General features: G+C 43.8%; 1 protein-coding gene across 3 annotated transcripts in view; it reads left to right on the top strand.

Moving 5' to 3' along the window:
• The window catches only part of Insr (insulin receptor), a 132,759-nt gene that overhangs the window by 89,133 nt on the left and 29,674 nt on the right, over nucleotides 1-13,952 (top strand). For 2 of the 3 annotated variants that reach the window (XM_028779715.1, XM_028779716.1), the window contains exons 7-11: nucleotides 826-952; nucleotides 2,646-2,902; nucleotides 5,612-5,779; nucleotides 9,356-9,557; nucleotides 12,608-12,643. In XM_028779715.1, the coding sequence (XP_028635548.1) occupies nucleotides 826-952; nucleotides 2,646-2,902; nucleotides 5,612-5,779; nucleotides 9,356-9,557; nucleotides 12,608-12,643 (790 nt within the window). The remainder of the gene's footprint in view (nucleotides 1-825; nucleotides 953-2,645; nucleotides 2,903-5,611; nucleotides 5,780-9,355; nucleotides 9,558-12,607; nucleotides 12,644-13,952) is intronic. The other variant, XM_028779717.1, reaches the window with a different exon arrangement.

Below are 13,952 nucleotides of genomic sequence, written 5' to 3'. Positions count from 1 at the left end.
CCTCCTCTTCCTCTCCTAGCTCCTCCTCTTCCTCTCCTTACTCCTCCCACCTTAGCTCCTCCTACAGATTAGTTGTCCTTTTCGCATTGGTATGAATCATCCAGGATTCAGTTGAGCATTATATTCAGTTAAGTCTTCAATACCCAGTTATCTGCTGACTCCCCACCTTTCAAACTCAGCAAGACCAGTCCTCTGCTTATGTTAATGAGACCCACATAAGCAGTAGCAGATTAGATACACACCGTTTTAACTGTCAACTTAACACAGTCTAGAATCACACAGAAAGAGAATCTTAACTGAAGACTTTTCCAGATCAGACTGGCCCAGAGACATGCCCGTGGAACATTTTCTTGGTTGACGATTGATTGTTTTGGGGGTTTCTTGCTGGCCCAGAGCTCACCAAGTCGACTTGGCTGGCTCGGCTTTGGTTTTGATTGTTAGTTGAAATGAGAAGAGCCATTCCAGGGACTGGATCTTGAACAACATGCGAGTGGAGAAAGCTAGTTAAGTATAAGCGCCAAGCAGGAATCGTCCATGTGTCATTTTTCTCTGCTATTGACTGTGGATGATGAAAAATGACTAATGGCTTGACTTCCTGCCTTAATTTCCCTGAAATGATAATCTGACCTGTAATTGTAAGCCAACAAACTCTCCCTCCCTTAAGTTGCTTTTTTTGATCACAGCAACAAAATGAAAATAGGACTCTTACCATCCTTCAATCCACCGCTCTTCCTGAAGAGGCAGGAGGTTGACTACTTTGGTCTGAAACTAACTATTCAATATTCCAATTGCCTGACCTTTTTTTTTTCTCTTGAACTTTTCCAGGTGAAAATGAATTACTTAAATTTTCTTTCATTCGAACATCTTTTGACAAGATCTTGCTGAGGTGGGAGCCCTACTGGCCCCCCGACTTCCGAGATCTCCTGGGATTCATGCTGTTCTACAAAGAGGCGTAAGTAAAAGGAGGTAGACTTTTGCTCCTTGTTGCAGAGACAGACAGAGGCCATCAGGAAGAAGTTTGAGGAAGGGAAGGTCCCTCTTGGCTCAGAGCTTGCATGGTGGGGATGTCATAGCAGCAGGAACACGGAGGAGCCGGTCATGTGACATCCACAGGCAGGAAGCAAAGAGATGAATGCTGTGCTCAGATCATGCTCTCCTTTAAAATAAGGAAATATTTTGTGTGTTCTTCTACATTTTCATACATCTCTGTAGTGTGGTTTGATCATATCCATCCACCATGTTCTCCCTCCACCATCCCCTAGTGTATCTATCTTGTTTCCTTGTCAACTTCATGTGCTCTCTGTGTTGTTAACAAGCCTTTGAATCCAGTAAGTGCTGCCCGTGTGTGCATGCATATGGAGACGTTCTCCAGAGCATGAGCAACCGACCAGTGTCCATGTCCCCAAAGCGGGGTGACTTTAGCTCCCTTAGTAGCTACACACTACTCCGCTGCCAAGAGAGGACCTCAGAGCCCTCCACCATCCTTGGTGGGATGCTGGTTGGCTTGATCTGGTTCAGGCAATCACAGCTGGTATGAGTTCCCGTGTGTAGCATCTCGCAGTGCTGGGATTGCAAATGTTCACTACCACACCTGGTTTTTCCATCAGTGCTAGGGATTTGAACTCTGGTCCTCATGCTTGTTCAGCCAGCGCTTTGTCCCCTGAGCCATCTCCCAGGCCCAGCAGTGATATGTTGTTAGCTCATGTTGAGAATATGAAATTTTCTATGGGTACATAGGAAATGTCGAGGTGGGAAGAAGAAAGAAAAAGAAAGAAAATACACCTAAGTTACCACACACCATACACCCTGGCACTGCCGCAGTCTTAGTCGCTTACCCTTACGGCTCTGTGGTAGGTTGAGAGCTGGTGCTCAATGACAGTAGTCAGCATCATGAACTTATCCCACCACATGCTGCTCGCTTTGGAGAAGACCCATATTCTGAATTGGAAAGATGAAAAAGTTCACTTTGGAGAGGCTGGAGAGGAGGCTCAGCAGTTAAGTGTGCTTACTGTGCCTCCACAGGACCTGAGTTTGATTTCCAGCATCCAAGTCAGGCATCTCCCAACCACCAGAAGCAGGGGATCCAATGTTCTCTCTGGCCCTTGAAAGCACATACATATAATTACACACACTCAGATACACATTTATACTTTTAGAAAGCCACTTGCTGTGGAATATACTTAAAATCCTAGCTCCAAAGAAACAGAAATGGGCAGATATTTTGGGGTCTCTGACAAGCCAGAGTAGCCTTTGAGGTGAATTTTAGACTTGATAATATTATCCTATCTCAAAACACAAGAGAGCACTCCGATGTGTATGCCATTAGTCCCAGCACTGAGGAGACAAGAGGCAGTTAGACTTCTGTGAGTTCGAGGCTAGCCAGGACTAGAGTCTGTCTCAACAGACAGAAAAAACAAGGTACATGGAACCTGATGCTGCTTTCCAGGTCTGTACACATACTCCTATACACACACACACACACACACACACACACACACACACACACACATCTGCACCTGAGGACCAAATTAAATAGAAAAGAAGTGAGTTTATGTCTTGTAACTCTCCAAGGTCCCCACTCCACTTAGTACTAAGATTGGCATTTACACAGTGGTAACCCACCTCTCCCTCTTATTTCTCAAAAGCCCTTATCAGAATGTGACAGAGTTTGATGGGCAGGATGCTTGTGGTTCCAACAGCTGGACTGTGGTGGATATTGACCCGCCCCAGAGGTCCAATGACCCCAAGTCTCAGACCCCAAGCCACCCTGGGTGGCTGATGCGGGGCCTCAAACCCTGGACTCAATATGCCATCTTTGTGAAGACCTTGGTTACCTTCTCTGATGAACGCCGGACCTATGGAGCCAAAAGTGATATCATCTATGTGCAAACAGATGCCACTAGTAAGTGTGTCCTGGGAACAGGGGTTTGCTGTTGAACTGACACTGTTATCTTTGGTAGACAGCTTCTGTGACAGGTTTTCTCCTGTGGTTGGCTTCTAGAGGAGCTAAGGGCTGAGGCTCAAATTTTCATATGAAATGAAACTATAACCCATGAACTACTTCAGAGTTCAAGAGTTCACTTTTGGGCTGGGAAGGGCTTGGTTGGTAAGACTGTGTGGTGGTCCCATTACCCACACTGAAACCTGGGTGTAACCATGTTCATGCTCCTGAGCCCCAGGGGTTTCCATGTACTTGCCTCTACTCCCAGAGCCCTGCGGCTCAGGGACAGGGACAAGGTAACACTAGGATTTGATAGCTGCCAGCCTAGCTTCAGTTTCAATGAACGATCCTGTTTCAGGAGAGTAAGGTAGGTAATGATAGAATGGAATGTCTGACTTCCTCTGCTGGGCTCTGCACACGCACAGACACCACAAATCTAACACACACATACCACATGTAACATACCACATATAACACACATGACATGTAATATACACACATGCATACACAGACACATCACAGTTAACACATACCATATGCAACACACACACATACGCACCTGCCCATCATATATAATATGCACACATACCACATAAAACACACATGCATGAACAAACATGCATATACATAACACATATAACACTTATGTTACATATAATGCTCACACAGACACCACATATAACACAGTCACAACATGTAGCACACATATATGCACACACCTACCACATATAACATGCTCACACACCACATAAAACATATATGAATACACACTAAAACACACATGCATACATCTAACACACATATATGCACATAGACACACATGTGGACACAGGTTAACAGAAATGGGCACATACCACACTTATAACACATGCACCTGCAGCACACACATTCTTGAACTCAGAACAGCTGTAATTATCCACAAAGGACTGTCTTCAATCTCTGTCATGGAGACAGAGAGTCTGAGTGTGGTGGTGCACACCTTTAATTCTGCCCTTGGGAGAAAATTGGATCTCTGTGAGTTCAAGCCCAGCCTGGTCTATATAGTGACTACTAGGTCAAGCAGGGCTACACTGTGAGACCTGTCTTTTAAGAAGTGAATTCAATCAATAACTTAATTAATTAATTAAAAATGAGAGTTAGACCTGGTTATACACACCTGTAGTCTCATCATTTGGAATGCTGAGGCAAGAGAATTGCTGTGTGTTTGAGGCTAGCCTGGGCTACATATTAAGACCTTGTCACAACCTCAAAACAACAATAAAATAATAGTGAAATGTTTGGGAGGTAGAGGCGGGAGGATCAGGAGTTTAGGGTTATACCTATCTACATTTTAAGTTTGAAACCAATCTGGACTACATAAGACCCAGTCTCAAAAACAAACAAACAAACAACCCCCAGAAAATAACAACAAAAATGAAACTTTGATTATCGTATGTTACGTTAGTTGTTCTATTTTATTATTGTTATTGTTAGTGTCTATTGTTATAAGTTAAACTTAATTATATGTATGTACACATAGAAAATATTGATTGTTCAGTGCTGTGTGTGGTTCCCAATATCCACTGCAGTTATAAAATGTGCCACCATAGATAAGGGAGGACTACTGCATATTTTTTCCTTCCTGTTGTGACGACGTTTCAAGCATAGAGTTACTTCATGAGAGCATCTCCCAGCCTCCCAACGGTGTGGCCTTGTTTTATTTTCACTTTTGTCTCCCTCTTCCCTCATTTTCTTTCTTCTTTATGGCTGTAGTGTATCATGGCAACCTAGTTATGTTTCTGTCAAGACTAACTCCTCTTCTTAGCTTAGTAGTTCTCAAATAGAGATAATTCTGTCCCTCCCAATGGAGGGAGGATGCCTGGCAATGTCCAGAGACACTTTTGTTGGTCACAGTTGGGAAGTGGACAAAGAGTTATCTGCTCCAAATTTCAATATGCAGAGAGCTAGCAGCATCCTCACAAAGGACAGAATCCTAGCTTTATCCCTTGTCCTGGTTCTTCACTGTCTCCACTCTTATCTTGGATCTAGACCAAGTTTAGTTTCTACAAACTTTTGCCTTCCTGGTATTTGCACACTTTTTGCTTTCTGCTTTGAGAAGTCTTTGTCCTCCCAACTCTTTCAGTCTCCACCGTTTGAGTGCGTGCATTTGTGCATTCCTGTGTGTATGTGTGTGTGTGTGTGTGTGTATGTGTGTATGTATGTGTGTGTGTGTGTGTGCGCGTGTGCATACTTGTGAATGTGGCATGTGTCGGAGGTTGACATTAGGGTCTTCCTCAGTTGTTTTCCACGTTATATATGGTGTCCATGTCTGTCAATAAGCCCAGAGGTTGCTGATTTCGGTGCTGAGTTTATAGGTAGGCCACTATGGCCATTGCTGCCTGGCATTTACATGGGTGTCGGGGATGTGACCTGTCTTTATGCTTCTGTGGCAAGTGCTTTACCCACTGAGCCATCTCCCTAGCCACAGGCACCACCGTTCTTCAGAAGAAGATTTTAGGGTGTATTTTAAAGGATGCTGCATGACAGCTGAGTAACACCGTCTGGGGCCGGGGATGTGACTTGGTTGGTAGAATGCTATGGTGTCACATGGGCCCCTGCTCCCTGCTCAGATACGCCCAACAATTTATATATTCTCCATCATGGTAAATTTGTTTCTTTTCTCCTTTACAGATCCTTCTGTTCCCCTGGATCCCATATCAGTTTCTAATTCCTCATCTCAGATTATCTTAAAGTGGAAGCCCCCCTCCGACCCCAATGGCAACATCACACACTACCTGGTCTACTGGGAGAGGCAGGCAGAGGACAGCGAGTTGTTTGAGTTGGATTATTGTCTCAAAGGTGAGCATAGGCCATTGTAATGGGGTTCACTGTACCTCGACTCTTTTATGGAGACACAGGTCTCTTTTCCTGTTCCCGGGATGTGTACACATACACTTGTGCACAGACATACATGTGCACACAGGCACATACTCCATTCTATCTCATGTAAGACACACTTTATGTGTGTGTGCATGTATGCACTGTGTGTAGATGTGTATAGGTGTATAGGTTTGTGTGCACATGTTTATGGAGAGGTAGGTCAGAGAATAACTTTGGTATGTTCAAAAATTCTATACATTTTGTTTTTAAAATTTTTTGCTTGGTTTTGAGACAGTCTCATGAAGACCAAGCTAGACTTAAATTCACTATGTAGCCAAGGAAGATAGTGGATTTCTTGCACCTCCTGCCTCTACCTCCCAAGTGTTGGGATTATATGACTATACCACAATACTTAGTTTATACAGTGCTGGGGATTCAAACCCAGGGCTGTATGGGTGCTAACACTCTCCAACAGAGATACACCCCCAACCCATTTTTTTTAAATTAAAAGTATTTTTATTCCATTTATTTATTTATTTATTTATTTATTTATTTATTTATTTCCCTAGTCTCTATGTGTGGGTACACATGTGACATGACATGTCTATGGAGGTCAGAAGACAGCTTACAGGTGTCTGTTTTCTTGTCAGCCACATGGGTCCCAGGGATCAGACTCAACTGGTCAGGCATGGGGACAAGCTCTTTTAACTGCTGAGTCATCCTACTACATCCTCTGTTTAAAACAATTCAGTACAATGCATTGAAGCCAGTGTCTCCTGCATACTAGGAAATGTCCTACCACTGAGCTACAGCCAAGCCCTGGTGCAAGAGAGAGCTTACTTCCAAAAGCTATTACCTGACCTCTACCCACCATCTCTCTCTCTCTCTCTCTCTCTCTCTCTCTCTCTCTCTCTCTCTCTCTCTCTCTCTCTCTCACACACACACACACACACACACACACACTTGATTAAAACAGAACAAAAACACCACAACCCACCATCACATTTGAGAGGGTGAAAATTTGCTGCTCTTTTTGGTGGATTTTTGTCTTTGATTCATCTGCCATTAGCAGTATCCTTAGCCTGTGACCTTGTAGAAGCAGGCCAAGGGGGCTGCTGGAGAGAGAGGTGTGGCTGAGGTTTGTGCTTGGATCCACCCCTGGCCTGGTGTCTGGTTTTGGCTAAGTCACGCAGCAAGTAGTCTGTCTCCTTTTGTGGAAAGGGGCGGAGGACAGATGATTCCTGGGAACAATCCCAACTCTAAGATCATGTGCTATAAGCATGCCTGTGACATCATCCCTGCCTGGGCCAGGATCACCAACTTGTTTTACCTCCTTGCATACTTTATATAACTTGAGAGCAAGTCCAGTCCTGGGTTCAGCTCTGACTTGTTGACTCTGCATTTGAGTGTAGGAATCCACCAGCTAGCCAAAGCTATACTTTCTGTTTGTTTTGTTTAAAAAAAAAAAAACCAGTAACTTACAAAAGTTTGATTGTGCTGTTGTTTGTTTGTAAGCAAGATTTCACATAGCCCAGGTTGGCCTTAAACTCATGATATACCCCAAGGATGACCCTGTCTCTGCTGATGTAGTGTTAGGATGACAGGTTTACTGCAGCAAACTTTCATTCTGTAAATGGAAATTCAAGATTATAAAAGCTGGGGATATAGCTTAGTTGGTAGAAAGTTTCCCAGCATCAGATAGCCCCCGTGGAGGGGTTCAGTCCTGTTACTGCAGCTTTGGAAGGTGGAAGCAGGAAGATTGGGCATTTAATGTCATCTCTACCTACATAGTAAGTTTGAGTCCTTTCTAAGGCATATGAGACCCTGTCTCAAAACAAAAACAAAATCAGGTTAAACCATGAATACCATAAGGGTGTTTAAAAATGGCAGTACGTGAATATCACAGAATTTATTTGTACATACATGTGTGTAGATGCATATACATTTCTACTTGTGTGTTTGGAGTCTGACTGAGCCATCTCCCTAGTGTGCACGTACACCTTTTTAAATGTAACACACAGCCCTGTACTCTTCTGGAAGCATACACAGGGCTTTATTTGAGGTTGATGTCAGGTGTCTTGCTCTGTGGCTCCTTGTTTTTTGAGGCAGGGTTTTTCATTGAACCTGATGCTCACCAGTTTGGCTAAACTGACTGACCAGTGAGTTCCAGGGATCCTCCTGTCTCTACTTTCCCAGCACTGAGGAGTAGGATTTGTGGTATTATGTTTGGTCTTTATGTGGGTACTGGGGATTGAACTCAGGTCCTCATGCTTACGTGGCAGCCACTTTATCCACTGAGCTCACCGGCACACAGAGCTCATAGGAGGCCTAACAGTAGTTGAGCTTATGTGGACAAATGCAGAGTATGGAGGCTACGTTTGGAGGAAATGGAATGCCAGTGTTGAAGAGGACAGAGCTTTGATTTATAATGGGTAGCAGCAATGATTGTGTCACACTGTAAATAGACTATGTCACTGGTTATATACCCATACATGGTTTCAATGGTACCATTTGTGTTATGCTTATATAACCGTAATTTTGATAATACATGTAATAAATGACCAATAGTACTTTTCTATTAGCATCACAATTTGATTTTATTTTTAATTGTGGTAAATTTGGGGCTAAGGAAATGATGCTGGATAAAATGTTTGCTGTACAAATAGGATGACCTAAGTTTGGATCCCCAACATCCATGTGGACAAAAGCTGGTTTTGGCAGCATGCATCTGTAACCATCACATTGGGGAGGCAGAGACAGGCAGATCCCTGGAGTATGCTGGTCAGCTAGTCTAGCAACTTGTAAGGTCCAAGTTTAGTGAGAGACTCTGTCTCAATGACTAAGATGAAGGACTGGCAAGTTATATCAGTGGGTAAAGGTATTTGCTGTCAGGCCTTAGGGATTAACATTAATCACTGGAACCCACGTGGTAGAAGGGGAAAATAGATTCTGGAAAGTTATCCTCTGACATCCACATGTGGGTGACGTCATGTATTCACTCACATGGGTGATGGGACATAGATACAGGTAACACAAACAACATACAGAATGCACACAAACACACACACAAACACAGCAACTTTGGAGCTCCTAATTACAGTTATAAAACTGTAATTTGACTCTTTGGGAAGGTGAGGAAGGAAGGAAGAGTCCAGGCCGATCCAGGGTGTAGAGGGAGTTCATTTTCAATGGGATAACATTTCAATGGGATAACCCTGTCTCAAAAATGAGGTCTAGAGACATGAATTGTGATAGAGTGCTTGCTTAGCACACCCAACGAGGGCATGGCCTTGGCCTAAGGAGTGACACTCAATGACCTCTGCCCCTCCCCCCTTCACGAACTAGGATCTGTTCATCTGTTCCATCTTACTGAGAATGCACTGTGGTTCTCTCTCTCTCTCTCTCTCTCTCTCTCTCTCTCTCTCTCTCTCTCTTTCTCTGTGGTGTATGTATGTTGGAGTGTGCTTTGTATCATATATGTGTGTGTTTAGATGTATGTGTATATGGTGTGTGTGTTCTGCGGGAGACTTGAGCCCCTGTTCTGCCTCTCCCTAGGGCTGAAGCTCCCCTCACGGACCTGGTCCCCACCTTTTGAGTCTGATGATTCTCAGAAGCACAATCAGAGTGAGTATGACGACTCGGCCAGTGAGTGCTGCTCATGCCCTAAGACTGATTCTCAGATCCTGAAGGAGTTGGAGGAGTCTTCGTTCAGGAAGACCTTCGAGGATTACCTGCACAACGTGGTTTTTGTCCCCAGGTCAGAACTTTAACCGGGCCGGCTCTCTTTCTGTCTGTTAGCCTGGTGCCATGACTTCTTAGGGAAGGAGGCGAATGAGCTCAGGAGGCTATGTAGGCCGGAGGTGACTGGAGCCTGAGCTCAGTTGTGTGCTTGTGGTGGGAGGGGGAAAACTGTTTGTTGTTGGGGAGAGGACTCAGTTAGGAAATATTTGCCCTAAAAGCACAAGGACCTGAGTTTGGTACCCAGAACCCACGTAAAAAGCCAGGTGTGTGCTTATATCCCATTACTGGGGAGGCAGACACAGGGTTCCTGGGCCTTCCTGCTAGCCAAACTGGTCTAACTGGTAACATTTGGGCCTATAAGAGACAAGGTGGATGACATCTGGGGAACCATTGCTAATGCTGTCCTCTGGCTTTACACGCATATCTACCTGCTCACACATGTGCACTTACACATATATGTTCACACATAAGTACACATGTGACCCACAGGTGTATTTGTATGTATACACACTCACACGTAAAAGTATACACGTGACTTATAGGTGTGTATACATGTGTATGCACATACACAAATAATGCCATAGGTCACATGTATACTTGTACATGGATGCAAACACACATGCACATCCACATGTGTATACACACACAGAAATACCTCTATGGATATGTTTACACATGTATGCACACACACAAATACACCAGTGAATCACATGTTCATGTATATATGTGTCCACACATATATAAATAATGCCTGTGGGTTACAAGTTTCTTCTTTTTCCTCTGCCTGATTTGAGCTGAAAACAAGCAGATATGCCTGGATCTAGTTCCCATCCCATGTATATGTCTTACAGAATGTTGGAGCTCTGGGTCGCAGGGACTCTGGAAGCTGTCTGTCTCGGCTCTCTACTCTTCCATGTACTGGTTTGAGCAAGTCACTCTACTGCTCTGTGCTCCAATTTTCTTATCTGCACAATGGACCTTTGGGGTCTCCAGTGGATTGGTTCCAGGATCCTGAGCTTACCCCACAGATTCTCACGTCTCTTAAATAGATGTCATAATATGTGCACGGATTCCCCCCACCTTCTCATATTAAATCATCTTCAGATAATTTATAACATCTTCAGACAATGAACATGCTATATAAATAATTTTTACACCATATTGTGTAACATGGGCACCCTGACAAGGAAAAAAGCCTGTATATGTTTAGTACGACACAACTTTCTAGAATCATTCTCTGACAGTTTTATACATGTATATAACGTATCTTGATCTTGTTGACCCTCAGCTTCCTCCATATACTCCCATCGACAGGTCTGCCTCTTTCATGTTGTTCTTGTCCTCTTCTTCCTTTGTATAACTCATTGAACCAGTGAGCTCTGCCTGCTGGACTGTTGAGTGGTTTTGGCTTGACCTCATGCAGGCCTTGTTCAGGTAACCAGTGCTGTATTGAGTTCATAAGTGCAATGACCATGTCATGTCCAGACGACAGCGTTTCATAGCACCCGCCCATCCTCTGGTTCTTACATCCTTTCATGTTCTCTTCTGCACTGTTTGCTCTCTGAGCCATGGTAGTGGCGTTGATACAAATTCAGGTTCATTTAGGACTGGGCATGTGACAGTCACTTATTCTCAGCACTTTGATCAGCTGTGACTCTCTGCCCAGTGTGAAAAGAAGTTTCTCTTACCAGGGTTGAGAACAGCAGTTATCTATGTGCAAAAGCGTAAATACTTCAAGAGCAGTTTGACATCATGTTTGTAGGCTTCTCATTAGGGCATATAACTTCCTGAACTAGGCTTTTGAACAGGGTTACACATGAATCCTCTCCTGTGGTACAGGCCTCATATCCCTGAGAGCAGTTGGTTACCTCTCGTAATGGTCATGTTACCGTTTATAATAAATTAGTGGCATATCTTGCCTGACAGGTACTGATAATTTGGATCCGTAGTTGGTTGAACCCAAGAATGCAGATCTGGATGCCATGGGCCTATTGTATAATCATTCTTTGTGTTCTAAGGTTGTAAGCCTGAAAGGCTCGCTCAGGGACTCTCAACAGTGGCATTGCCTACTTAGATTCAAGTTACTCCTCTGTAGTGGGACCCATCCTAGACATTGTAGTGTGCTGACCTTCTTGGTCCCCAACTGCTCAATTCTAGTACTGCTTCTTCTCAGATGTGACTTCCAGAATATAGTTCCAGAAACTTGCAGATGCTTCCAAAAACATGAGCTTTGAATCTGCCTGCTGCTGAGTTTTTTTGTATTTTTCCATCTTTGTCTCCTTCCTTTAAGTTCTTCATTAGATTTTTCCTCTGCCCACCTACCTCCCAAATCAGATGCAATTTCCCATTTCCTGAGCACATCAAAACTCTTGAAAGTCTCTGTTTGTATTAAAGTTCTACTGTGTCTGTTCTAATGTCCACCATCATTTTTGTCTCCAAAACCATTATTATGTTATTTTTTTCTTTCTTCATGGAATCTTCTGCCGTAACTGAATCCAAAATGCAGGGTTCAGGAGATGGCTTAGTCAGTAAAGCGCTTGCTGTACAGCCATGAGGAACTGAGTTTCATCTCCAACACTCATGTTAAAAGAGCACAGTGTGGTAGCACTCAATAGTAATCCCATTGCTAAGAAGGTAGAGACTGTAGGGTCCCTGGGGATGGCTAGCCATCTCAGCCAACTTTTCAAATTCTAGTCCAATGACAGTCTTTATCTCAGAAGGTGGGCAGCATGTGAGGAATGTCCTCTGTCCTGCACACACACACACACACACACACACACACAGACACACACACACAGACACACACACACTCTAAACAGTAGAGACTTAAATGATGCTGGACTTGCGTAAATGGCCCTGCCTCTTAAAGGGCCTACTATCTCTTATTACCAATCTAAGGACCATATCTCCAGCAGATGAACACTGGGGAAAAAACAGAGTCAAACCACATCCCAGACATAACAGTGTTCTTTCCTGGAGGGAATATTACCTCAAGGGTATCAGAGTCAAATGGTCCTTTGGTTGAAATTCTGCCTTTCCTCAAAGTGATGAATTTTGTTTTCACAGAAAAACCTCTTCAGGCAATGGTGCTGAGGACTCTAGGTATGACTCAGCTGTGGGACATCTATGTGGCCCCTGTGGCTGTTTAATCAGTGTGCGGGGCGCGTTGCTAAGTCCAAAATATTAGAGATTTATGGGGCTTTTAATTTATTTTTGCATGTGGTAAATGCAGCTCTTGAGACTGGATGCTTCACAAATTCTCCAATTAAACACCTTCACTGGGAAATGGAATCTGGGCATGAATGTGGGGAAAAAATTTTTAACTAACACACTCTTCCTAAGATATTCAATCAAGGCACAGTTCCGGGGTCCTTCCACAGTGGGTCATTTTCCCTCCATGCATTTGCTCACTAAATATCTGTCTACAAGTGCCTGTGTGAACACAGAACCATGCCTGAGGCTTGATGTTCTACCTTCAGGTGGTGAGAAATCCTACTTGTTAATAAACCCAATCTCATCATTCTTAATGACCATTTCTCTGGATCTTTAGACAATGCAATATGACAAGAAAAGATGGCAGTTCAAAGGAATACACTATTGCCAAATTTCAGCAGGAGACTGAAGGACCATTTCTCTTCAGTCTTAGGGAGGCCACCAAGGCAGACAAATGCAGCAGCAGACAGGGAGATGAGACACATTATTATATTATTAGTCTTATTGGGACAAGAAGAAAGACAAAAGAGATAGGTTGGGACTGCTTTGAAGGATAATCCACTGAATCCAATCAGTACAAACCCGTTTGTGAACAGGTTCGGGGCCAGTCATTGGTGTATGTGCAACTTACCTCTGCTCACAACTCCAAAGGAAAGTGATTCTCCTTCCCAAGCAGGCATTAGCTGCCAATAGCTCCTTGTAGAGGGGTAGCCCTCCTTCCCGTGTTGGAATTTTTACTTGGCTTGATTTTGTGGCGGTCTTATGTAAGTAATCCCAGCTGCTGTGAATTTGTGGGCCATGTCATGTCCAGAGGACAGTATTTCCTAGCCTTTGACTCTCATAGGTTTTCACTGCAGAGACTGGGGGTGGAGGAGATATAATAGCCTGTCTACCACTGAGCACACACGGTCACTCACTCTCAGCAGTCTGAATGTAATGAGTCTCTGCATCCGTTACTACTCACTGCAATAGGAAGTTTCTCTGACCAAGGCTGAGAGCGGCTCAGATCTAGGGATATAAACACAAACACGTAGAAGGCCATTTGACAACATGACAATTCAGAAAACCAGCATCACCTGTGACCTATGGCTTTCCTAGCTGAGGGTTTGGGCATGTTCACAGTACCAGGTAAGAATTCCTAGTGTGTCTGTCTGTCTGTCATCTATCTATCTATCTATCTATCTATCTATCTATCTAT

The sequence above is a fragment of the Grammomys surdaster genome, unplaced genomic scaffold (assembly GCF_004785775.1).
Source record: "Grammomys surdaster isolate TR1022 unplaced genomic scaffold, NIH_TR_1.0 362, whole genome shotgun sequence".
Classification (NCBI taxonomy): Eukaryota; Metazoa; Chordata; class Mammalia; order Rodentia; family Muridae; genus Grammomys; species Grammomys surdaster.
Note: the sequence above shows the minus strand (reverse complement) of the source record. Positions and strands in the feature narration are given on the sequence as shown.